The sequence below is a fragment of the Poromitra crassiceps genome (assembly GCF_964638095.1).
Source record: "Poromitra crassiceps genome assembly, chromosome: 22".
Classification (NCBI taxonomy): Eukaryota; Metazoa; Chordata; class Actinopteri; order Beryciformes; family Melamphaidae; genus Poromitra; species Poromitra crassiceps.
Window position 1 is genome coordinate 12,369,524 of NC_139647.1, and position 26,143 is coordinate 12,395,666.

General features: G+C 42.1%; 2 protein-coding genes across 2 annotated transcripts in view; both read right to left on the reverse strand.

Annotated features, from left to right (window-relative positions):
• The window catches only part of LOC310795915 (proteasome activator complex subunit 4B-like), a 48,314-nt gene extending 28,631 nt beyond the window's left edge, over nt 1-19,683 (reverse strand). The window contains exons 1-10 of the mRNA XM_083658021.1: nt 19,326-19,683; nt 17,591-17,731; nt 15,797-15,913; nt 12,717-12,773; nt 11,144-11,188; nt 7,045-7,194; nt 4,603-4,666; nt 4,441-4,515; nt 2,003-2,125; nt 1,718-1,810 (exon numbers count right to left, since the gene is read on the reverse strand). Coding sequence (XP_083514147.1) covers nt 1,718-1,810; nt 2,003-2,125; nt 4,441-4,515; nt 4,603-4,666; nt 7,045-7,194; nt 11,144-11,188; nt 12,717-12,773; nt 15,797-15,913; nt 17,591-17,731; nt 19,326-19,522 — 1,062 coding nt within the window. The 5' untranslated portion in view covers nt 19,523-19,683. The remainder of the gene's footprint in view (nt 1-1,717; nt 1,811-2,002; nt 2,126-4,440; nt 4,516-4,602; nt 4,667-7,044; nt 7,195-11,143; nt 11,189-12,716; nt 12,774-15,796; nt 15,914-17,590; nt 17,732-19,325) is intronic.
• A 1,955-nt stretch (nt 19,684-21,638) lies between these two features.
• On the reverse strand, nt 21,639-23,259 carry LOC310796047 (N-acylneuraminate-9-phosphatase-like). The gene is made up of 2 exons (XM_083658204.1): nt 23,110-23,259; nt 21,639-22,607 (listed from the first exon to the last, which is right to left on the reverse strand). Exons 1-2 carry the CDS (start codon nt 23,197-23,199, stop codon nt 21,966-21,968), a joined length of 732 nt encoding a protein of 243 aa, XP_083514330.1. The 5' UTR covers nt 23,200-23,259; the 3' UTR covers nt 21,639-21,965.
• Nucleotides 23,260-26,143: the final 2,884 nt, after the last annotated feature.

The following is a 26,143-nucleotide window of genomic DNA, read 5'->3' on the forward strand; positions in this document are numbered from 1 at the left end:
CCGGTAGCTCTGAAAGAATAATATGAAAAATAATGGCAAAGTCAGACAACTAGTAGCCTACAACTATTACAACTAATTAGAATTGTATTGCACAAATTGTATTCTTTGCTAGCTCTGACTCGCGGGCCATATAAAATGAGGTGCCGGGCCGGATCTGGCCCCCGGGCCTTGAGTTTGACACATGGCTTACAAGATAGAAGAAAATATACCGGGGACCCCCCCCTCATTCTGTTTTGTGATTTTGGGCTAAGCTTAATTGTTTCCACTGTAACGTGCTTGACTTTTAAATTGATAGGTTTGTTAAATTAGAATGTCATCCATGAACCATTTTAGATTTAAAGGATAAAATATTTTCGTTGAACTATACAAAGTTTTTATTTTTATTTTCCTGACAACTTTTCGCGGAGCTCCTAGCAAAGTGCCACAGACCCCCATTTGAGAACCACTGAGAGAGAGAGAGAGAGAGCGTGTGTGTGTGTGTGTGTGTGTGTGTGTGTGTGTGTGTGTGTGTGTGCGTGTGCGTGTATGGAAGGACACAAGCTGAGAAGAATGACCTGGGACCGCATTGTGACTGCCTGCTCTATCTCATCCTCAGGAACCAGGGATGTAATAATGATCAGGGAATTGGGGTGACCGGCCATCTGCGTAAGATGCGACTAAACAGGGATGGATGTAGGTGGCCCACTGTGGCCACCACACTGTGAGACTTCACCAACGTTACAGTTACATCCCGATTCATACAGTTCAACAAATAATACCCTAAATCCTCTGCTCATTTCAGTTCAAAATGCTACAAAACCAGTGAACAGTACAGTAACACTTCTTTCAAGTACTGTGCTCATCGCCGGCTTGCTAGTATCTACCGATTATGTAACTAACCAGGAGCTAACGTTCTATTGAAGTGAATGGAGAAGGTAGGCTAAGTCCCACAAACCCTTTCGTTTCAAAAAAAAATTCCGTTTGAAAAAATGCTTCACCCCGCATGGTCACCCGCACATCAAAATAACCTAGCCTTCAAAATAAATGAGCAGCTTGAACTTCCTGGGCTATTTCTGAGTGAGATCAAGCTGCTCATTTATTTTGAAGGCACTGAAAATGACCACAAACACACACTGACTGCCCATAGCAAGAGCTGGAGGCATCAGCGTGCCTGTGTGTACCTGACAAGCCCTCATCAGGTCTGATCCATATATTAGCGAGATGGATGAGTGGAGAGACTTACCAGTGTCATCAAATCCCACTCTGATTTTACAGTCAAGCATTAGTTATAAGGGATTATCTTTTAATACAGTAAGCACAGCGAGGGCCAATTCATAATACAAAAGAGTTGGTAAGAAATTGTCAAATTTTATCAAGATAACTTTTTTCTTCTTCCTATTTTTCAACCATTTTGCTGCTGTTCATACGCATCATGAAAGTCCCTCTTACACAATAGTTTTGATTGATTGATTGATTATTTATAGTAAAGATGTATTATTCAAGGAACATAGTATTCAAATTGTGTCAGTTATGCAAATATCACACTGAAGGCCATGCTGTTGCTGCTGTATACCGTCATGGCTGTGATGATCTTCGGCACTCACCCGCCGAATCACAGCTGTGACGATATACAGTACAACAGCACTCCTTCTTATGTGATACACTGCTAAATTGTCAGATCTTACGATTTCTTCTCTTCGATTCCACACTCATCCACAAGAAACAAAGGGTGACTCACCAACCAGCGGCCATGGTTGGACGGGTGGAAGAAGGATGTAATGCTGTTAAAAAGGCCACTGAGCTGTGCTTGGGCTTGCTTGCTGGGTCCTCCCTGGAATGAACATAGCAGGAGTCACTGAGTCTGTTATACAACCGTTTCACACTAGCTGCTGATGTTGGCTGCAGCAAAAAGAGACATCAAAGAACTATACAGACACAAAATCATTCACTTTAAGTGCCCTATTTTGGGATGAAAAGCATGATTGTCACCTAAAGGTGACTAGTTTGCATCCCTGAAACTGACCAAGAGGGATGAGACCCAGAGCACCACATGGCTGATGTCGTAGGCATTGGTGACATATCGTGGGACCAACATGGAACTGGTCCCCACTGGGAGATTAAAACTCCTCAGGATTCTGGTGAAAATCTGAAATGGATAAAAAACAGAGGCAAATTCATTTGCATATCAATAATGTTGTGCTTGTATAATGAGGTGAATCAGGGTTAAAAGATGATACATCTGAATGACTGGGGATGAAAATCAATAAGGTCTGAGCTTATTGATACTGCTATAACGTAATGTTATACAAGCATGTGTAGCAGGTCCTATAACGTAATGTTATATGTACAGCATGTTTCAAGAGACGAGAGTCATGTTGTTTACCTCAAACACTGGTGCAAAAACATAGATCGATTGTGTCTAATAAAGTTGTTGAATTCAATTTAATTGCCTGTCAACCACCGTTAACTAACTAATTACAAGAAAAAAAGTTAGATTTTGAGTGCTAAAAACTAGCAAAGATTTACCCTTGCACTTGGACGTTAGATATGGCTCTCGGGTTGCTAAGCAGTCTGGAAAATGGTATCAATATCAATGAAAAATTAACGATCCCCCATCCCTAAGAATGACCCACTTGAGATAGGTCTAATTAATCTGATTCTTTTGATGTAGTTATTTGTTGTAATAACTGATCACAACCCCATGACAAATCACGGGGCTGAACGGGGTCAGCAGGGTATGCTTATGACTCATAAGTAATGGGTATTGGTGTTGTCAGAAAGCAGAGATCAAAACAGCTGCTCGGTGTGAAACCCAGACATGATGCAAGTCACTTGCCGCCTGTAAGCCAAGGATAAACAAGGACACTTGATAGTTTGTTTCTCTGACCAGGAGCAAAGGACATGAGATACACACCATTAGCCAACATCACAAAGGTCAGGGCACGGATGATAACCAGGTGCTGCAAACACCAAAGCAAAAACAAGGGGCAAGATTGTGTAGTGGGAGGTGAAAGGGGGTTAATCAGATTGTGTAGTGGTGGGTGGTGAAAGGGGGTTAATCAGATTGTGTAGTGGGTGGTGAAAGGGGGTTAATCAGATTGTGTAGTGGTGGGTGGTGAAAGGGGGTTAATCAGATTGTGTAGTGGGTGGTGAAAGGGGGTTAATCAGATTGTGTAGTGGGTGGTGAAAGGGGGTTAATCAGATTGTGTAGTGGGTGGTGAAAGGGGGTTAATCAGATTGTGTAGTGGGTGGTGGAAGGGGGTTAATCAGATTGTGTAGTGGGTGGTGGAAGGGGGTTAATCAGATTGTGTAGTGGGTGGTGAAAGGGGGTTAATCAGATTGTATAGTGGGTGGTGAAAGGGGGTTAATCAGATTGTGTAGTGGGTGATGAAAGGGTAATCAGATTGTATAGTGGGTGGTGAAAGGGGGTTAATCAGATTGTATAGTGGGTGGTGAAAGGGTAATCAGATTGTGTAGTGGGTGGTGAAAGGGTAATCAGATTGTGTAGTGGGTGGTGAAAGGGTAATCAGATTGTATAGTGGGTGGTGAAAGGGGGTTAATCAGATTGTGTAGTGGGTGGTGAAAGGGTAATGAGATTGTGTAGTGGGTGGTGAAAGGGTAATCAGATTGTGTAGTGGGTGGTGAAAGGGTAATCAGATTGTGTAGTGGGTGGTGAAAGGGGGTTAATCAGATTGTGTAGTGGGTGGTGAAAGGGGGTTAATCAGATTGTGTAGTGGGTGGTGAAAGGGGGTTAATCAGATTGTGTGGTGGGTGGTGAAAGGGGGTTAATCAGATTGTGTAGTGGTGGGTGGTGAAATGGGGTTAATCAGATTGTGTAGTGGGTGGTGAAAGGGGGTTAATCAGATTGTGTAGTGGTGGGTGGTGAAAGGGGGTTAATCAGATTGTGTAGTGGTGGGTGGTGAAAGGGGGTTAATCAGATTGTGTAGTGGTGGGTGGTGAAAGGGGGTTAATCAGATTGTGTAGTGGTGGGTGGTGAAATGGGGTTAATCAGATTGTGTAGTGGTGGGTGGTGAAAGGGGGTTAATCAGATTGTGTAGTGGGTGGTGAAAGGGGGTTAATCAGATTGTGTAGTGGGTGGTGAAAGGGGGTTAATCAGATTGTGTAGTGGGTGATGAAAGGGGGTTAATCAGATTGTGTAGTGGGTGGTGAAAGGGGGTTAATCAGATTGTGTAGTGGTGGGTGAAAGGGGGTTAATCAGATTGTGTAGTGGGTGGTGAAAGGGGGTTAATCAGATTGTGTAGTGGGTGGTGAAAGGGTAATCAGATTGTGTAGTGGGTGGTGAAAGGGGGTTAATCAGATTGTGTAGTGGGTGGTGAAGGGGGGTTAATCAGATTGTGTAGTAGTGGGTGGTGAAAGGGGGTTAATCAGATTGTGTAGTGGGTGGTGAAAGGGGGTTAATCAGATTGTGTAGTGGTGGGTGGTGAAAGGGGGGTAACAAACCTTGGGGATATAAGGGTCCCAGTCAATGTAGCCAATGTTGTCATTGGCCAAGCGAGCAAAGAGGTTGACCAGATGCTGCAAAGATGTAGGAGAAAACATTATATAGGGAAGGAAGAACTACTGAGAGTGTATTAAGCACTTTCAGCAATTTAATCTGCTTACCACTTCCCAGCCTGGGAGGTTCTGTACAGACACCCACAGGCTGATCAGCTCATCAAACCACAACCTGTTAGAGAAAATACACTTTAACAAGAGCAAAACACACACCTACCAAATGCATATATCTGTCAAGCAATAGGCAGAGACCACAAGGGCCTGTCAACCAATAGGCAGAGCTCACAAGACCTACCAACCAATAGGCAGAGATCACAACTCACAAGACCTACCAACCAATAGGCAGAGATCACAAGCCCTACCAATCAATGGGCAGAGATCTACGACCTGTCAACCAAAAGCTTGTCTCGCACATAATGTATTTTTGTAGGCCAACGCAGAAGGCATGTACTTCCTGGTTCCTACGTGTAAAAGTCAATGGGATTTTTGTAAGGGGATTTTGGTTAAATTCCTGAAATAAGGTCTATGGTTAACAGAAGTTTATGAAACGGCAAACTTCGTATTCAGGACCACTTTTTATGATTTTTGAACCGTAAATGCGATTTTTTAAATACAATTTTCAGAAAACGTTTGATTTCATGCATCTAACCAAAAAACCCATACTTTGAGACGAGCGAAGCGGAAGTGCTAACATCCGGGTGTCCAGCAGGTCTTAGTACTCTATAACCCAATTCCATTAACAACTCCTTTCTAATATGACCTGTGTAGATCTTTATAGCACCCAATAAAAACACTAACTGTTGACTTGACACTACATTTTGATTATTGCGCTAGTCACACTAGCCTGAGTCTAGCAACAAAACTATTCACACTTCACACAACAGTGCACTGTGTGTGACTGAGGTTGTGGCATATCTTAGCGAGGACAGAGTGTGGACTTGGCGAGAACTGCGGTTCAATTCAGTTCTCCATGGAAAGCAATCTGTTTCCTTGTAGCTGAAGTGCATCACAGCACAGAGGACTAACCAGACTCTTTAGAAAAGAGTAGCGACACTTTCAATCTTCTTTCTCGTGTTACCATGCTATGCACTTCAGCCGCAGAGAACTGAACACACACACACACACACACACACACTCGTGCCCCCAAGCTTCACTACAAACTACAGTCGTGAAAGCAGGACATGTGTGATAGTGAATTTAAAATGGTGCATTTTGTTAATTGAAAAAAAGAAAGAGCAGAAGAAAAGGTAATTAATAATGGAAATCGATGAGGCAAAACGGTTTTTGCTCCAGTCATTTAAGAAAATATTGGAACCCATTGCTCAATGGAATCAGATCTCGGTTGGGTTCTCACCATGCGTTCACATCAAGGCGGAAAAAGGCTTCACTTGTGCAAGTTTGGCCACGTGAATTATTCGCCAAAGTTGAAAAATTCTGAGTGTCTATTCGTACCCGGGTACGATTAGCCTCCCCGTTCGGCAGTTGCTATTCGTACCCCCTATTTACAAGCACACCGACACGGAGGCTTGGAGCGTCTTTGTCAAGCATTTGAGAGCGCAGCGCTGCGTGGAACGCCACCCTCTCTCTATATACTGTTCCTCTCTCTTTCTCCCCCTCTCTCCCTCCGCGCCTCTCGGAGCGACGTCGCGTCATTCGCACTGCGAAAATTGCCGTCACTCGCCTCATTCGCGCCATTCGCGGTCAAAATCAAATCTACTCGTGCATGTGCATTGACTTTGTGTGTAATCTCGGCACGTGAATCTGTGAAAATCGCCATGGTGTTAACGGCCAGTCAGTCCAAGTGGAGAGGGTGAGGGCGTTCTTACTTGAAGCCCTTGTGGTTCAGCTTGGGTGCAGGGTGACGGGCAGATAGAGCTTAAAGTAGAGAGGCTGAGGGCGTTCTTACTTGAAGCCCTTGTGGTTCAGCTTGGGTGCAGGGTGATGGGGAGATAGAGCTTAAAGTAGAGAGGCTGAGGGCTTTCTTACTTGAAGCCGTTGTGGTTCAGCTTGGGTGCAGGGTGACGGGGAGATAGAGCTTAAAGTAGAGAGGCTGAGGGCTTTCTTACTTGAAGCCCTTGTGGTTCAGCTTGGGTGCAGGGTGACGGGGAGATAGAGCTTAAAGTAGAGAGGCTGAGGGCTTTCTTACTTGAAGCCCTTGTGGTTCAGCTTGGGTGCAGGGTGATGGGGAGATAGAGCTTAAAGTAGAGAGGCTGAGGGCTTTCTTACTTGAAGCCCTTGTGGTGCCGCTCGGGGGGCAGGGTGATGGGGAGATAGAGCTTAAAGTAGAGAGGGTGAGGGCTTTCTTACTTGAAGCCCTTGTGGTGCCGCTCGGGGGGCAGGGTGGTGGGCAGATAGAGCTTAAAGTAGAGAGGGTGAGGGCTTTCTTACTTGAAGCCCTTGTGGTGCCGCTCGGGGGGCAGGGTGGTGGGCAGATAGAGCTTAAAGTAGAGGGGCTGAGGGCTTTCTTACTTGAAGCCCTTGTGGTGCCGCTCGGGGGGCAGGGTGGTGGGCAGATAGAGCTTAAAGTAGAGAGGGTGAGGGCTTTCTTACTTGAAGCCCTTGTGGTGGCGCTCGGGGGGCAGGGTGGTGGGCAGATAGAGCTCAAAGTAGCTGATCGCTCTTTGCATCGTGACATCAAAGGGGCAGAGTAGTGGTCTCCATTCCTCCAGCATCTCCTGAGTAGCTGACTCTGGGAAATATCTATTTGAAAAGAAACAGAATCACAAGACTTATACCTTCTTATATGAAATGTTTTACCACTTATATGCGAGGTACGTTAGAAATACACCATTGACCCTTTCACATGATTCGCCTCCTAACACATTTACAGCTGATCCCGCGGAGCGGGCGCTTCAAGGGATCCACTCACTGTCACTCGCAGGCTGCAGCAACCTGGACACTAAACCAGTAGATTGTCTTCATTCTCTCCACTACATAAACTCTGGCAGGCAGAGTCACCATATGGTCATGGCCGGATAAACAGTCACTCAATGTACTCGCTATATAGAAATTTTAACTAACGTTACCTTTCTGAAACACACAACAGTAATATTTGGGCTGTGTCAAAACAGCGACAGTTAGCCAGACTAGCAACAGAAATACTGCGATTTATTTTCAGAATAAAGGCTTTCACATTCTCACCTTTGGAGAGAAAAAAAGGTATTTCTATGAACGAAACAAACCTTGTATCAAAATACTCGTGATGTTAAGATTACATAAGGAGTGAAACGGTGGATGTAAAGCATTACTCAAAATGAATATCAAGGTTAACATTACAATACGGATTTTATTTTGAAAGCCTTAAAGCGGAAGACCGTCTCATCCTAGGAGAGACTTTTTTTGGTTGGCATATTCCACCAGTTGGGTTCCATTGGACACAATGTACAGACAATTTAAAGTAATTAACGGTTAACAAAGTCGAATTTCAGCCTGTGGAATGCACTGACGTTATCAAGGTGAGAAATATATCGTTTCCAAGTGGTGTACAATTTATATCGCATGCCGTTCACAGCTGATCTGATATTTAGCCATGTGTTTCGGCGGTTGTTCTAATCAACTGTCACTAACACCTTTGTAACTTTTAGACAGAAAAAAACACGGTAGTTTGTGGAGATTACTGGGTTTTTGGGCCAATCTAAACGGGACTTTAGCCGTTTGTTTGTTTGTTTGTTTGTTTTTAATTGAGGCCATGACAGGTGATGACCTTAAAAGGGGATAAGATAATTTAACACACGTTTTACTGACACACTAACAACCTAATGCGGGTTGAGCTATGCCAAACTAATATGATCAGCTTGTGTTCACTTAAAGCAACTCAACCAGCAGAGCGGCTTAGAGCGCGCTGCAAAGAAGCTGACAACTCTTAGCTCTGTACAGTACCAAATCACATCTTCACATGATATTATATCAGTTATCTGTATTGGCCAAAATGTTCATATTGAGAACAGTAATGCATTTTCCAAATGTTTTGTAACATTTGACATTTTCAAATTCACAGTTTTCTATTTTCCTCTAAATGGGGCCATAATTTACAAAATGAGGACCATGACAGCATGAAAAAGACTTGAAATTGTTGATTCAGACCATAAACTCATTGGGAAAGTGTTTATTTAAGACCTGAAATCAAGAGAGAAGTCGGGTCATTTTCCCATTCACTTCAATGTTAACTGATCTCTTGCTGAAGCCAAGGAGCCGCCCCCTGCTGGCATTTTGCCCACTGGGTTGAACGTGGGTTAAGTAACCCTGGTCCGACCCTGGTCATCATTGGTGTGAAAGTGACACATTTTTTGCTGTTTCAATGGTCCACACGAGGAGGTCCCAAACATAAGCCCACTTTGAAATCTGAAAATCTTCCGGGGCCGGACAACTCTGATCAACACACAAGACTAAGATGATGTATTTCACTATATGTTTTTTTATATATTATTTATTTATTACCGGTACTTATATCTTTTTTATTTCATTAACAGAGCATGTGAATTTGGGCATAAGGGAATTTAATAATCCATCCCATACAAAAACATTTCGGCAAAATACCCAAAAGCAAGATTGCCAACATTTTCTCCCCGCTTACTCATCAGAAGTATTTGCATGCATAACACATTTGTTGAGACAAAATGTGATGAGCAACAACAGAAGACATCTATTATTATATTATTATTATTATCTATTAAATCTACTATCTAATCTATTTATGCTACTAGGCTGTGAAAAATGCTACTTTATCTGTAAAGGGGAGACTCATGGGTACCCATTGAACCAATTTTCATTCAGATAAATTGAGCTGAGAGGTCAAGGGACCCCTTTGAAATAGTTTTTCAAAGGGGTCCTATAGGTCCTCCTATGTTTGGAGCATTATTTAGCCCCCTTCCCTACAAGCTAGCATATTATCCTTGACACCAATGGATGCCTTAGGTCTTCCAGTTTCTTCTGATAACAGGATATCCACTGTAGCTTCAAAAATGACCCTGCTACAGCCATTAGATTGCCCACAAAAATCGGGAGTGTTGGCAGACCACTCCACTGCAGTACCTCCATGGCCCACTAGTGGGCCACGGCCCACAGTTCGGCAATCACTGGTCCACACTAGGGCTGCACGATATGAGGAAAAGCTGCGATGTGCGATAACACTGTTCAATGTTGCAATGACGATATGACCTGCGATAAATAAAAAAATGCTATAAACAAAAATATTAATGGGTAGGGGTGCTCCGATCCGGCTAAGCCATGATCCGATCCGATTCCGATTCCTGGGGTCACGATCCGATTCCAGAATCGATTCTCGATTCCAGAATCTAGAATTGATTCTCAATTATGTAGTTTTATATTGCAATAACACACAAAGGTAAATCTAAGACAAAAAATGACAAATGTATTTATGCTGGACTTCAAATTCAACTTCTGAAGTATTACAGTGAGGGCCTAAATTCATTTTGCAATATGAGTGTGTTAATTTAAGCATACGTATCAGTAAGTGGCACGGGATTCTCAAAGCCTGTGTTGAGGGTCATACGAACAAAAATGCACTCTTGAAGCAAAAAAAAATCCAAAACCAACAAGTTAATTATTTACATTTTTACTTCAATGTAGAACAGTCATCTCTTACACATGAGATTACTTTTAGCCTTTTAGTCATAACGATTATTGAAAGATATTCCATATTCCAGACTGAAATCTTATAACAGAAGTGGAGTATTGGCCAGAATGACATGAACATTTGGACACTTATTCAGCCGGTATCTTGCATGTTTTTTTTTTGCGATAACATGTGACTTTTGCGATGTGTTCATCGCGCATTTTCATATCGCGATGACGATGAAAATACGATTAATCGTGCAGCCCTAGTCCACACCATTCTCCAGAGGACTAGAAAATGCTGCTGCTTCCCTGCCTCACCAGTGACGACAAATCACTCTCTTCTCACAGGAACAGAAACTCTCACACAAGACAGAATTAGACCAGATAATAGGATTATCAGCCTAGGTGCAAACTGAGGGACTGAGCTCTGGCGCACCTCAGACATGGGCACACGCACAACTTAGCACAATCAAGGACCTGCTGCTGAGGCCAAAGCTATATTTGCATCAGCATGATAAGGCTTGTGAGTGATGCCTAAATTATGCTATATTGGGCTGCGACTAACCATTATTTCCATTATCCATTAATCTGTCGATTATTTTCTCAATTAATCCATTAGTTGTTTGGTCTATAAAATGTCAGAAAATGGTGAAAAATGATGTCAGTGTTTCCCAAAGCTCAAGATGACAATCTCAAATGTCTTGTTTTGTCCCCAACCCAAAGATATTCAGTTTACCATCAGAGGAGTAAAGAAACTATTAACATTTTGGAAGCCGGAAGCAGATCATTTTGACTTTTTATTCTTACAAAACTTCTCAAAACTATTCGCCGATTATCAAAATCGTTGTTTCTATGCATCCATCCTCTGGTGATGACATCTCTTATCCAGTTAGTCAAAGCACTGCTGAGACAAGCATTTCAATGCACACACAGACTTGGAAATCTCTGATGTTGACAAAACAGTTCTTCAGTTAATCTTTCACTTGCAGATTAAAAACCTTTTTCAGTCACCTAAATCAAAAAAAGAGCGACCGACAGACAGACACAGACAGACAGACAGAAGTGTACTTACGGTCTACAGCTCTTCACAAGCGTTTTCAACACACTTTCCACAGAGCTGGAATAAAGGAAGTGAGAAAGAAAAGTGGTGAGTTGTCAACACAAACACAGAAGCATTGATGTTAGGGTGACAGTTAAAACTATTTTGCACAGCAATGCAATTAGACTTAGTCTGACTGCATGCACACAGCAGATGCTTGAGACAGTTGACTGGCGTACAGTGAAACAGTCATTCATAGAAAAATGATAAGGGGCTGGTGTATAGTAAGGAAAAACTGTGACACAATGACATTCATAGACTACATTGACTTCACTGTCAGAAGCGTAATTAATAACTGTGGCCAATAGTGGCTAACCTTCCTGGCTGGCCGCAGTGTGAATGGATTCCCATTCCTTATGCATGCCCCCATTTATTGATCCACTGCTGGAACAATAGTGTGAAAATGCGAAAGCTTTCGTCTGCGTCAGCAACTCCTGCCATGTCTCCCTTCACAGATGCTCTGCATTGTGGTCACACAGCCGTGTCCAAAGCTCTGGACGAATATAAGCGCAGCCTTTGAGCTCCCCTCCCACAATCCCACCTATCCGCTCACACCTTACTGGAACTCCCCATGCCTGCCAGTCCCATTCAGCCACTGGACTGCTGACTTAGTTGTCTCCGAAGCAGTTGTCATGTCAGTCAACTTACTACAGATGTAATTCAGTCAAACTAACGGCTAGATCAAGGTGGGTGACCCATTGCCAGTCCATTTTGCAAGTAGCTACATCTAAATGCAGGGTTTAGCTGTAACACTGTAAGCCCACAGCACACAGGCCACAGATCAGCATCAAACTCATGCACTGCAAAAATCTAACATCAACCAGATCAGAGGCTAAAACGGAGTGCCCCGCTGCAAAGTGCAACCAACACTCAAAACCCCAGGGAGAGGGAAGCCTAATGACCTATGACCTATGACCTTAGTGTTGGAGCTGGAGTGAACTGGACTACATTCCAGAAGGGGAGGAAACGTGACTTGTGAAAATGTAGTGGTGCACAGGTGGCTAACTTCAGAAGCTACAGCAGAAAGACGGGTGTGAAGAGCAAAACCTCCCTGGAAGTGGGTCAGATGATGGATAGATACAGTAGGTAAATGGTTGAGATCATTAAATGAATGTAAATAACAACACTAGTGCTAAAGCATTATGTAGTAATATCCTGTATTATTTCCGAATATAGTAATTTCTTTGTATTTTGTTACTACTTTGCTGACAAATAACTATTGGCGACATATTGGGAAAACAACCTGATAGTAGATTAAGAGACCCAAACAAAAAGCAAACTAACACATAGAGTATAAAATATGACTTTGACACAGTTGAGATGGGGGGATAGGGGGAGGGTATTAGCTGCAGTGCGACAGTCTCCAATATGAGTGGAATGTTAACATTGATATATTGTATTGATCGTTCTTCTATCACATCAAACAAGCTGCGTGAGGGTGCCCAGTGTATTTTTTGTTGTCATTTTCACATGCAATGTATTAAAGGAAAAAAAAAAAAGTGCCTCAAATGATGAATTCAAACACAAAGAGAAGTATTGTCCTTACCACCTCTGAACCAATTTTATCATTATGAGTTTATAGGATGAACGAGGCCGTGGAGAACTGAATGTGAAAGGAGACAAAGGCATAAAGAACACATTCAGCACATGACGATAGCGCCAATCACTCCAAATATGAACATTTTATACATCTACTTATACAGTTCACTGTCACCGGCATGTTCAGCTTATGCAATCAGACTATAATGTATGATGTTCATACATATGTATTAGAAAATGAGCTGGCAATCAGCCAAGGCAGCTTGCTTTTCTCAGTTGTAACTCAACGGTGATGTGCTAGCAAGGCATTTTTGTGAGAAACATACAATGTTGCCATAGCACCATAAAAGAGCACCTCGCACTGCTTGCTGTAAGAATGGCATATTGTCCAAGGGTGTAACATAGGGTAGGTGGTCACTGGTCAGACATTTTAACTTTGCCTCCCAAACTGCACTGAGCGCACAGTTCTCAGCCAACACTGTTACTTAGGAGTACAAGTAGTTAAATGCCATGTATTATTATATTATTATTATTATTAGTTGCAGAGTACAGAGTTTGCCAAATGTGTTCTACCCTCAAATTGGTCAAATAATTTGAAAGCAATTAGATTTCATCCAAAATATGAAACACATAACCTAAGAAGAGCAATCAACTGGACAAAACTGACTTATGAAACCATCTTGTTATACAAAGAAAGAGACTACAGTATGATGTCTACAAGATAGTGCTGTCCCGACGCGTCCATGACATCCACTACATAATTGCATCGATTTGCATAACGTGCATCGATACGTCGAAATTAAGTGAAGCAAAGATAATTAATACACTAGTTAGCTCCGTTCCAATAACAGATTTCAAAATAAACATTTTTAATGGCTTCCGTCTGCTATAGACTTCTGCAGAATGCTTTTTATTTTGGAAAAAATCAGACTGGAAGTTGTATTGTTGTTCTCGCTAGTGGAAGCCAGCCAGCTAATGTTAGGTAGTAAAAATGGCTGTGCCCGTCTAAGCATGGAATGGTATTCCCAAGCCATAGGACAAGCTGCAGCTACAAAACCTCGTCCACGATCATCTAGTGTGGGAGTATTTTAGACCGAGACCCAACAATGCACTGCTCTGTAACGTTAAACACTGCGAATTGGAGTTGACGTAACCCTAACATGATGTACACCCGGAGCGTGTCTGGGCAGCAGACACCACCAAGTCAGTCCTGTTTAATGTACTTTTTGGCCACGCATATTAGGATCATCAACACGCTGAATGTGTTTGTTAGTAGAACGTTAGTCACCTTTAGATGACAGTCACCTTTTTCCTCCTAAAATAGGATTTTTGAATGGTTTAAAGTCTCCCCTGGTAGGTCACCTTTTTCACTACCCATGATTTGCATCCCTGCACTTAAATTAATGTAAGATGAATTAATCAATTAATTAATTGATCAATTAAATCATATATTAATTGACAAATTAATTAATTGATAAATTAATTTATAGATTAATTGACACATTAATTAATTAATGTTAAATCATTTCAATTACTTTCCTTGCCCCACACTAATGGACGCATTTATTTGCCACTTGCCATTGATTATCTTAACTGCATATTACTCCAGTTTAAACATTCATCTATCAGCAATTTGAATTTGAGGTTCAGTAGTATATTTTGAAAAAATCAATCGACTAATCGAAAAAATAGTCGCTAGATTAATTGAGAAGAAAATTGTCATTTATGCCCTACTACAATACATTGTTTACGTTTCACTGAAGGTCAAATGTCAATGTAAAAAAAATATAGGGACAATTGTTCAGTCAGGAGAGAAGCCACAATGTTCTGTTAGCAATCAGTATTATTGCTAGCCTTGTACCACACGTAATTTATAAAGGAAAGTAAAATACTACTACTACTAATAATTATAATAATAAACATTGAATCATCCATGAATACTAAAATCATTAATAGCAGATGGATACTGTGAAAACATCTGACAAACGTATAATAGGGGTAACTAACGATCATTTAAAAAGAAAGACCACTAACCCCAACTAAAATGGGTAGGCTTTCGTTTACTAATCTAAAAGCAATGTGAACAAGGTGGAAATGGTGAATCATGTATTGGTGAATAATGTAAAGCCCAATAAGGTTATAATCCTCCCCTATCCACCTTCTTCACACACAGCTCCCAGGTTTCAGAGATATTTAACTGTATAACCTTTACAGTTTTCAGTACTTTTCTTTAGTCTCATTCAAGTTCCTGCGCAGTCAACCATCAACAATTGGTTTTCCGGTAGCAGGAGTGTCGTCACTTGATAACATGTATTCCTTACAGTGGAGTACAGATGCACCAAAATGTTTATTCTATGTTCTGGGATATTTTTTTCAATGACTAATTTGGCCTATTAGCAAAGGTTTTAGAATAGGGTTTGGGGAAATAAAAATATCAGTGACTAACACACACTCCAGATGGAAAGTTATGACGAACTGTAACATCAAAAGAGTTAAGCAATAAAATCCCTGGCTTAAAACAATGTTATCTAATGTCTCACCAAACAAATGAGGGGGCATTAAAGCGCAAATTATGCTCGAGCGAAATCGCCGGCGCTGACTGCGCCGAGGGGGTCGGCGCAGCTGGGCGTCCTATCGGCGCAGCTCGGCGGAGGGGGCGTGCAGCTCCTCGAAAATGTGACTCTGCGCCGTCAACTCCTTGTTGTGAGGAATGAGGAAATGCCATTTCCTCATTTAACGTGCTTGTCCCTCATCTAGCAAAGCCTTCTGCAGGCTCACCGGAATGAGTTTTGAAATGGAGGGACAATAAAATGTCCCCCCACCGACATGATTGCAAGTTCTTGGTAAACGACACGATAACGTTTTGGACGTGTACCGCAGCCGATGCGCCGAGTTAACGTTCGAGTATGCACAGACTCGCTGTCGAGGTTGTGCAGAACCATGCGCTTTAGAGTACAATTTAAAAGTACTAACGTTAGGATGCCACTGAATGCTAATTCCAGGCTGAATATATTCAGAATGATCGACGAACGTCAAAGTTCAAGGTAAAAGAGAATGAGGCTAATGAAATGAAACAAACAGGCATACTTTGGAAACCAGTTAAGGCCAAGATGCTCGGTCTTGGAGTACAGGATCCTGTCCTGCAGCTCGTACAGCGGCCTCCAAGGCAGCTCCAGGTCCTCCCGTGAGAGTAGTTCTCTTTTCCTGTTAGACGGGTTGGATTGAGCACACACACAGGTAAGGACCAGACTAAGCATTCTGGCTCATTGTCTTTATGTGTCACACACTTCTTCCATATAAACAAGAGAAACCACAATATCTTGGCAATTATTGATGGCCAATTTAGGGCAGATTCTTACAATCTAACTGAACAAAATTGTAATGTGCAACATTGAAGGAGCAAACAGTTTGTGCTGAACTCTGTATTAGGTGTGGGCATCCCCAGATGCCCCACGATTAAGATATCACAATACTTAAAGAGGACATGAAACATTTGATCATATGAGTCTGGTTCATTTGCATTTCACCTCAGACAAGACCGGGACACTGCTCTCAAGTGTGAAATGTACCTACATTTGCTAGAAAGATTAACACATTTCACCTTTTCGCCAACTGGGGCGCTGTTTGATGTCAATAGGTTGCCTCCTGTACAGTACAGTACAGTGGAGTACAGTCTAGTTAAGTGTTGGTTTTAAGAATTTTCAATTCCAACAGGCTCACAGCATATGATGTTGTGGTTCTGGATTGTGGTTGTTTTGATTCATCAAAACGTTTAAAATCCTTACACTGTGCTGTACAGTCGACCTAGTGACATCATCACGCAGTGCCCTCGTTGGCGAAAAGGTTAAATGTAGTGCTGCACGATTTGGGGAAAAGGTGCGATTAGCGATTACTGTGGACACTTTCTCACTAATCACACGGCTGTTTACATTCTTTTCTGATCGGCTACTAGTTACTTAGCTTAGCTGTTAGCGGTGGGTGACGTCTCTCCCTCGGTAAGATGTTTAACATAACATTACTGTATATTTGCGGAGGTGGGAGAAGTCTCCCGCTAGTGTTGATGTCCAGTGTGATGGCAGAGAAACGTGTGTTTATTTGCTGCGTCGCGTGTAACGTTAGAGGAGGCGCGCACACACACACACACTTTTTTTTATATAATCGCACCCTTTTGCGGTTATGTAATCACACCTGCTGACCTCATGATTGCGATTCGATTAATCGTGCAGCACTATTTAAATGTTCATCTTTCTAGCAAATCAAGGTAAATTTCAGACATGAAAGCAGTGTCCTGTCTTGTCTGAGGTGAAATACAAAAGAACTAGTCATATGATCAAATGTTTCCTGTCCTCTTTAAGTCACAATACGATAGTACATGTATTGTGATATGCTAGTATTGTGATATATTGAGTATTGCAATATATTGTGATTTATTACCTTTTTTCCACAGCAAATGATGTGGCCAAACAAAAACTTTGTCAACATCTGTTTTATCTAAGATAAAGTTCCCAGTCTGTTTATCTCACTTCAATCATTTTTATTGCAGCAACATCGTCAAGTAGACAGACTGACCAACACTGTCATAAAAAACTGTCATAAATGTTATATACAATTTATAATCAAATATCGAGATACTTGGCATTCCTGCGATACTATATATTGCCACACAAAATATCGCAATACTATGCTGTATCGATCCGCCCCAACCCCACCCCTAAATGGAATGTGTGCACTGTGCAAGTTTGCTGACTAACAGTGACGAGGCCCTCTCTTACTTTAGGGGGCTGATAAGCATTGAAGGGGTAAACAATTTGCGGTGAACTTTGTATACTGTATGTGCTGAGCGCTGACTGAGTCATACTGAGGCCGGAGGCCCACTCTTACTTTAGGAGGTTGATAAGCAGGCGTGCAAGGCCCTGCATCATGCTGATCTCCAGTTTAGGGACTGTCACTAGCTCATAGAGCAACTTGATGAACAGCACGTGGTCCTCTTTGCTGAACTTCCGTCCATACAGCCGCATGTACCTAAAGAAGGGGTACAGAGATCATACAGGCACATGTGCCTAAAGAAGGGGTACAGAGATCATACAGGCACATGTGCCTAAAGAAGGGGTACAGAGATCATACGGACGCATGTACATTGATAAGGGGTACAGAGATCATTGGGATCATTTCACACATTTCTACATGCATAATCTGAGAAGCGCTGAAAGCAGCAGTAGACAGCATGCACAACACCAACTCAACAAGCTGCTTGTGCTCCCTCTGATGTAATATAAACAGACAATATGGAATATTACAAACAGGCCAGAATTCAAATCAGTCAGAAGAAATAATGTATCTTCAATCAAAAGAGGCAACATTGTTGAAAATAACACAACCTACACTGAATAAGCTTTGGTGAGCCCCTGACTCATATAAAGTGTTTGTATCTCTACTGGAGCACCAAAATACCAGCAAACACAATCTGGGTCAGCTGGAGAACAAACTTTCCATCTCTCTGAGCCGGCAGTGACTCACTCTTGGACAGAGCAGTCTGTCTGCCAGCATGAGGACTGAAACGGATTAACAACAGCTCAGCACACCCAAAGCAACCCACTGTTAATGTTTATAATATGTGTGCTAGAGCAATGTGTAATGTAATTCTATTACAACATAATCAAATGTTGAATGAAAAAAAAACATTAAGTGAGAAATCTGATCTGCAATTTGTTTGTCTTTTAATGCCCACAACCAATATTGTCACTTGATTTTCCAGCTGAGGGACACAAACACAGCATATCAGATCAAACGTGTATGAGTCTAAAAAGAACATGTAATGCCTGCAGTGCCAACACGTCAAAAGGCAGCTGAGTTTAAATGAGACTCAGTTGATACTGTAACTTGATAGCAGCTCATTAAAGCTATGCTTATTTCAAGAAAATATTTTCGTTGTGAAATATCTGGTAGCTTGGCTCTCTGCTACAAAAACAAATGCCCACCCCCCAGTCATCGTCAGGAGGAGTGTGAATGACCATGACATGGCACTGTGCTCCACTGCCTGGGTCATTGATTGTGTATTTTCTACCGCTATTGCTTCCTGAATATGGAACCTAAACCGCTTGTTTTCTAACAAGATGTCCTGGGCAATCTGCCTGCACACATAGCCAACATTCAAGCATGATGACATGCCGGGCTACGAAAAATATTATGGGCTAGCATATCATTGGCTTAGCATGCAAGCTAACACTAGAGTTTTGAACATAGAGGTTTTGATGGGTGATGAATGTGTGCAACTGCAATAACGTTACTAATCTAACTGAAGAGTTAGCTAAACGTAACATTACAATTGGCTATTTTGACAGGTAAAAGTGTTTTATTAAGTGTTTATTAAGATTAAGATGATCAATATTATTAAATTGTAGAGCTAAAAATGTCGTCGGCAGTCAAACACACACACTAACATCAACCATTGAAGTATAAGTTTGATTGTTTTAGGGTACAATTAGCTTGCATTAGCCTGATATTCAGACTGAATCGTCAACTCTAGTCTGGAGCCAGGCTAGCTTGCAAGACTCAAATGGAGAACACAATGAAAGCAGCACCCAGGCAGTAGCTATAGCTAGCGTTAGTTACTTACGTGGAAAGTTTCCTTGTCCAGAACAGCACCCCGGGCCATATCTCTCTGAGCTGGACTGCTCGGCTCAAGTTCCCCTTTATTTTACTCAGTAAATCATTGGATTCGCTGTCTAACCTATCCGCGTACGGCAGCAGTTTGTTGTACACGATGTCTTTTTGAGGGACAAATCCTAATGTGTCAGACGCTGCTTTTTTCATATTACTAATTCCAAGCGTAGCTAGCTTCACTGGCTAATTCTTAGGTTCCTACTGCACGTTGCTGTGCTATTTTGCTAATATAACAGCTAGCAATTGCCCAGCTAGCTACCCTCAGTAACGTATGGCAATCTTAAGCTTAACGTTAACGTTAGTGAGATGGCCCACACAGTGGCTATGCAGCGAACAACTTGTGTCACGCTAGCTAACGTTAGCTAGCTAAAGTTGTTAGCTTCCGTTCCCAGCTAATATGGCCACATTGACTGTATTATAACCCCAATGACATCGCATAAGCTAACGGAAAAACAAGTAACGTTACATCCACAGAACGCGTTGGCACTCGAATGATTTTCCTTCAGCTGAATCTCATAACCTGCTAACTGTCTAGCTAAAGTTAGCTTGCTAACAACAAAACAAAGTAATGTAACTCCAAAGACTGTCAACGTCGAATGATTCGTCCAACTCAGCGCAGACGACACCCAGCCTGACCCAGCTGGACAACACGTGATATCCGCTAGTAACATGAGAACTACACTTCCCAACATTCTCCTCTGTCCATTCTTCTTCTGTTTGGTTTTACGGGGGTTGGCATCCAACATGTTGCATTACCGCCTCCTTCTGGACTAATCCACCCAATGTTCCCCTAATCCTTTACAGTCTTTAACAGTCCAGTTCCTCTCAAAAAACTGACAACTAGTTTCTTCCCCTCCATTACCCCCACACATCCCATTATACCCTTCACACTGGCCTCTATTTGTCCCAGTCTCTGCAATCCAGTCATCACCCTCTCTGCTTCATATCTCCTGCATGAGATCAGTACATTCTCCACCGTCTCCCTTACTTGACACTGACTACAATGCCCAGTTGGGTGCTTCCCTACTAAGTGTTCCATTTAAATTGCTGTGACCAATTCTCAATCTACTTATGACTCTCTGTTCACTCCTATTAGCCCCACTAATTCCCCACCACTCCCACTTTATTTTGTTGCCACTGTTTAACTATTTCGCTCCATACTATGCTCTTCCCCTCTGATTTTGAAAGTTTGATGTCAATGTCCACCTGTTCTCTCCAGATCGCCTCCTTTGCTGCCTTGTCTGCTTTCTCATTACCTGAGATTCCTACATGTGCTGGCACCCACATGAACTTTATAGTTTTCACCTGCCTATCTAACCTTGAATTAACAAACAACCGTTTGTATACTAAATCTTGATGATTTTTCCCTGCTCCAGTTTTAATACTTGATGACGCTGCCACTGAGTCACTACAAATCAGATTAGATTGAGATGTAGGCCTAGCTAGAAAAGGCAAAAAGCACAACACAGCTGAGCAGGCCCATTCTGTCTCATGACGAATGAGATGCTTTCATCTGAGGCAATGTTAAAAAGGGACACTGTGTGTGTGCTAAAATGCCTTAGGAAACCTGTTCTTGACACCTCACAGCCACTAGGGGGCACTCTGTGCAAGCCAAACATGTTCTGGTTAACTCAATTTTACCTTTATTTATACAGGGGGTCTCACAGAGCAATGCTCTTTTTCAGGAGCATCCTGTTCACATTCACACACACATTCATACCTGGAAGCTGCCCAGTACAACCACAGTCTGATCTGCTGGCCACTGAGCAGTTGGGGTTAAGGGCCTTGCTCGAGGGCACCTCGGTGTTGGTAATGAGGGAGGGGCAAGTGCTGCCTTTTCACTTTACCCACCTAGATTTATCCTGCCGGTCCCGGGGATTGAGCCGACGACCTTCCGGTCACAAGCTCGCTTCTCTAACCATTAAGCCACCACTGCCCCATTGTTACATAGGCTATACACATTTAGTATTTAGCTGATGCGCCAATCCACATTGACTTGCAATTAGTGAGCAGGACAGGTAGCCATGTTGAGAAGAGGATTTAATATGTTTTTGCTGGATATTGTTACAGGACACAATCTGTTGCTGGGGATCTTTGGCTGGGTGACAGAAATGAAACTATCTATTCACCTTATCTGTATCTCTTCTTCATGGCTCACACTGATTGCTCACATCAGCTTTGCACAAGCTACTTCCCTCTAGCTGCAGCCAGTGTGTATATCATGCTGCCCCAACACACCTAGACTATAGAGAGAGTCTACGTGTGTGTGTGTGTGTGTGTGTGTGTGCGTGCGTGTGTGTGTAATGACTGAAATGCCACTTCATGTTCTGCACCAAATTAACCTGCAACTAATGAATATTTGAGAAGAAAATATAATTGACCTGATGAGTCCATCATTCAATATCAACTAGTCATTCATTACTGTCCTTTAAAAAGTAAAATCACAGGTCTGTCACCTGTTGCAAATATGATTCGAGTTGGAAGATATTTCAGTTATTTATCTCTGGACTTGCATAGAAAGTTCCCACAACATCCCAGTTTTTCTAATGATATCATGCTTGCTCCACACATGATTTGTTTAAATCAGCAGTTGTCATTTCAGTTCTGTCAAAACACCTGGCAGGTCTAACACAGTTGGAATGGTATAGTCTGGTTTAACTGAACCCTCTGGCAGAGGGCCTCCTGTGGTGCTGATCCAAACTGAAGCCCGCACCCCAGCATTGAAGCCTCCCTCAATGTCTGTGTCCAGGGAGTCTCCAACCATAACACAATCCTGGGCCTCCACCCCCAGCAGGCGGAAACACAGTCTGAAGATGGACACCAACGGTTTCTGCTCTGCATGTTCTCCCCCGACCACCACGGCGTCAAAGAACTCCTCGCATCCAGTCGCCACCACTTTCTCCCTCTGGGTCTGAGCTTCCCCGTTGGTCAGCAGCAGTAGCTTGTAACTGCTCCGGAGTTCCTTCAGCAGGCTGCATATTTCAGGAGAAAGAACAAGAATCTCCAGGCGACTGTTTTTCCACAGGTGGTAGCAGTCGGTTGCCAGAGAGGGTGTGGGACAACTACCCAGGATGTCCTGGATGGCGTCCTGCCAGTGGCCCACACGCACCTGGTCTATGGATCTGCCAGCTGCGGGGTCAAATGTCTCATGCAGAAGCTTGTGTTTGAACTGATCACAGATGCTGCTGATGGTGGTGTCATCGAGGCCCAGGGCATTCCTTAGAAGTTCACACGTCTGTAAGATTCAAACAGCACATGACCTTGTCAAATTGCAGTCAGTATAAGCAATAAACCACAAGAGGCTGTAGCTACATTTTTAAAGTTAGCCAAAATGCGAGACTCATTAGCCAATGAACAGCCAGGAAAGGGCCTCGCGCTACTTTTGCATGCTAAAATAAAGCTGATAAAGTACAATTTGATTCAAGGGGGGAAACCCCTTACAAAGTACAACACAAACTGTCTATTTCGCTGCAACCTGACAGTGCTGCTTAATCCAGGACCTTACTTCCTGGAACTCTTGAGAGCAAAAAACCGGTCCATTGGAATGAATGGAGATGTCTTCTATCTACGTGGCTCTGGTCTGGACCTTTCCTTTGAGTTGACGTTAGCTGAAATATTATCATTCTTTCAACACATTTGAATTTGCCATTTAACTGCTAGTACTATTCTGTGTAGTTGAGAGTTGAATGAGCACCTGGTTAACTTGAGCTGATACGGAGGATTTTTAATCAACTCACCTTTTGTATCGCCACTGCACCAGCACGAGATGTTTCAATGAGTGTGTTGTCCAAGTCGAACAATATCGCCTTCACATGTTCCTCATCCATTGCTGGGACCACGTTTATGAGGTTACCAGCTGTGGTTCCGTGTGTGGTTCGTGTACTGTAGTTTATGCGGAAGTGGTCGCCTGGCTGTTACTGTACGCGATATTTTCTTTCGGATGATGGCGAAGGCTGGAGGCACCCTCTCTGCCTGTGATTGGCCTAGCGTCAAACGTTCATCCAATCACATTCGCTTGGCTATCCTGCGTCTCTTTCTACAGTCTATGGTCAAAACTGTGGTGTAGTGTGGGCTACGTTTGTCCATAGAAGGGCAGATGGGATGTTTTCACAAGACACGCGACACGCACCTCCTGTGAAAACAATACCGCCCCCATCTGGCAGCGTCAGGTTACAAGGGCACAGTAATACACCTATGTAATTCAATCAACTTTTTTCTGACAACTATCAAATACAATTAAATTGATATAAAACATCAAGTAGCCTATGTGGTACAGACAATGTATAGATGACAAGAGAACTCGATAATAGACAGTAGATAGCAATGTTTTTTTATTCTACATTGTTTCTGATAAAGACAGTCAACTTTCCATGCAAGCTTTTTGATAAAACATCAACTAATAAAAACACAACACAGATATTCATATGAATTGAATACTTGCTTTTAGATCATGTTGGCCAATTAATGTGATAATGATCATGTCAGATACTACAAAAAAACGTAAAAATAAAATAAAATATTGAAACCCATTTAGAAGGAAAACAGCAGGAAATGTATCTTTGGTAAAGATGAGGAATCCAGGACATATCAAAATTGGAACATGAAACATTCTTGGGGGAAACAGATTGAAATGATCACATATGCAAAGAAATTTAGAATAAGAGGAAAATGACGTGGAAATTTCACATAAAAAGTTACAATCAAACAACAAATGAAGGTGCATTTAAATGCAGGAGGGCCATTGCTTCTTTTTAACTTTATCAATAGGCAATTCCCTCTAAGGCACCCCTTCCCTTTAATGGAAAGAAATTTCCCTACCAATTTAATTAAAAAAAATACTGATAGCTTCCTTTTGATATTTTCAAACAAAATAATAAGCAGGATCAAAGACATGCAACCCATTGCCAAACACAATCTTGACATAAATACCAATTTTCTGAATGCAATATTGTCTTGCCAAACTTTCACACATTTCAGCTACAGCAAGGGCTTCGTAAATATCAGACATTAATTCATCCGACAACAGTCAAGTTCCTTTCAAAGAACCAGGCTCAATCTATGTCAGTGTAACCCTGTCCTGTATTCCCTCTTTCTGATCTCACATGGAGACTATTCATCGCTGTCAGTCACACTTCCTTGTCCTTCATTCCTCAATCTTGTAAACATAAACACACTATGCTTAAAAACATAAATAAATGCTCCAATGGTGTCCCTTAATTTCTCATACTCAAAACATGGGAAGTGCAGCGGCACGCATTGGAATTGAGGCTAAAATAAAAGGAAAGGCAGGGATAAAAACATACATACACAGGGTAAATGATATTCAAAACTACTTGCGAATAACTAGGGGTCAAAACTAATTAACACTAAGAACGTAACGTAACAGACTAATGTCCATGTAGAATTCCACAGTGAGAAGATACAAACCAAGGAGAGTGAAATCAACAACCCAGCGTACACTTGTCACCAATTCCAAGCTAATGTAAAGTTTCGAGTCGAGGACATTTGACAAAAAATACTTTGCAACAGTTCCGGTGACAGAAAACAAATTGGGGCAAAAAAAAGACGATTAAAAATGTCATCTGACACACGGCAAACTGGACAGTTACTACTCTAAGGTTCCTCTCCTATTTATAAAGAGATCTGGTCAAAAGAAAAAAGAAATCTTCCACAAAACATTTGAAAGACCCCATGAAACAAACATCAGAGCTTATTCAGTAAGTGCTAGTCTGATAACAACACCACCACCACCACCGTAACGCAACTGGTAAAAGTTTGAAGAAGTGATGATTAAATGTGAAGAGGCCGTAGAGATATGATTGAGGACAAATTGTATATTTGTATTCTGTAACTATGGGACCCACTGGCTGTGCACTCAATGAAATTGTTAGCATGCTAATCTTTGGTAAAAGACAAATTTTGTTTACAGGACCAGTGTAGGAAATCTGATTTGGGGGCATGTTTTTGGTCTCGATCAGCTCCTTCCAATTAAGTTATCTTACAGACGAGTAGTATGTTGCTTACTCGGGTCATTTTTCACTTCATGAGGTCTTCGAAATAATTTAAATAATCAAGAACACACTTTTGTACAATCTACACTCAACTCAAGCACGATTCTAAAAAAAAGTAACCCACACACTTGTCGAGAACAATTTACAATTATAATTGTCTTTTTTTTTTATAAACCAGGATGAAAACAACATAAACATCGGGGCAGCTCTTAAAAAAAGAACTGAGGATTTGGGGCAAAAGATGGGTGTGGTGGGGCGGTTGAGGGCTTGTATAAGGATGCCTAAGACTGTCTTAGTAAGACATAGTATCCTACAACATGCTTCCACACTAACACGCTCTGCCCTCTTCACATGGAAAATCAAACGTCAACGTGTCTCTAATTATATAATTATCTGGAAAAGGTTTGTAAAGAATTGGTTGAAAACAGAATAATGTACAGTAGGCTTATAATCGTAATCCAGTGCGTGCCGCGACCTGTGACTTTATATTTTTCTCAGCCCCCACCAGAGGGAGGTCAGAGGGGTCAGCTAAAGAGCAGCAGCCCTGGAGCTGGTAGGGATTCGGCACCATATTTTACAAGGTCAAGGTCAGGTGCAAGGTCAAGCGTTATCTTTGCTAATTTCAAAATCTATCTAATCTAATTTTTTCTTTTAATGACCACTGGGTCAGTACATCGACGGACGTGTTTCAGCGACCCCACCGGTATTAAAAGGAAGAAAAGGGAGATTTTGAGTAGAAGCTAGCAAAGATAACACTTGT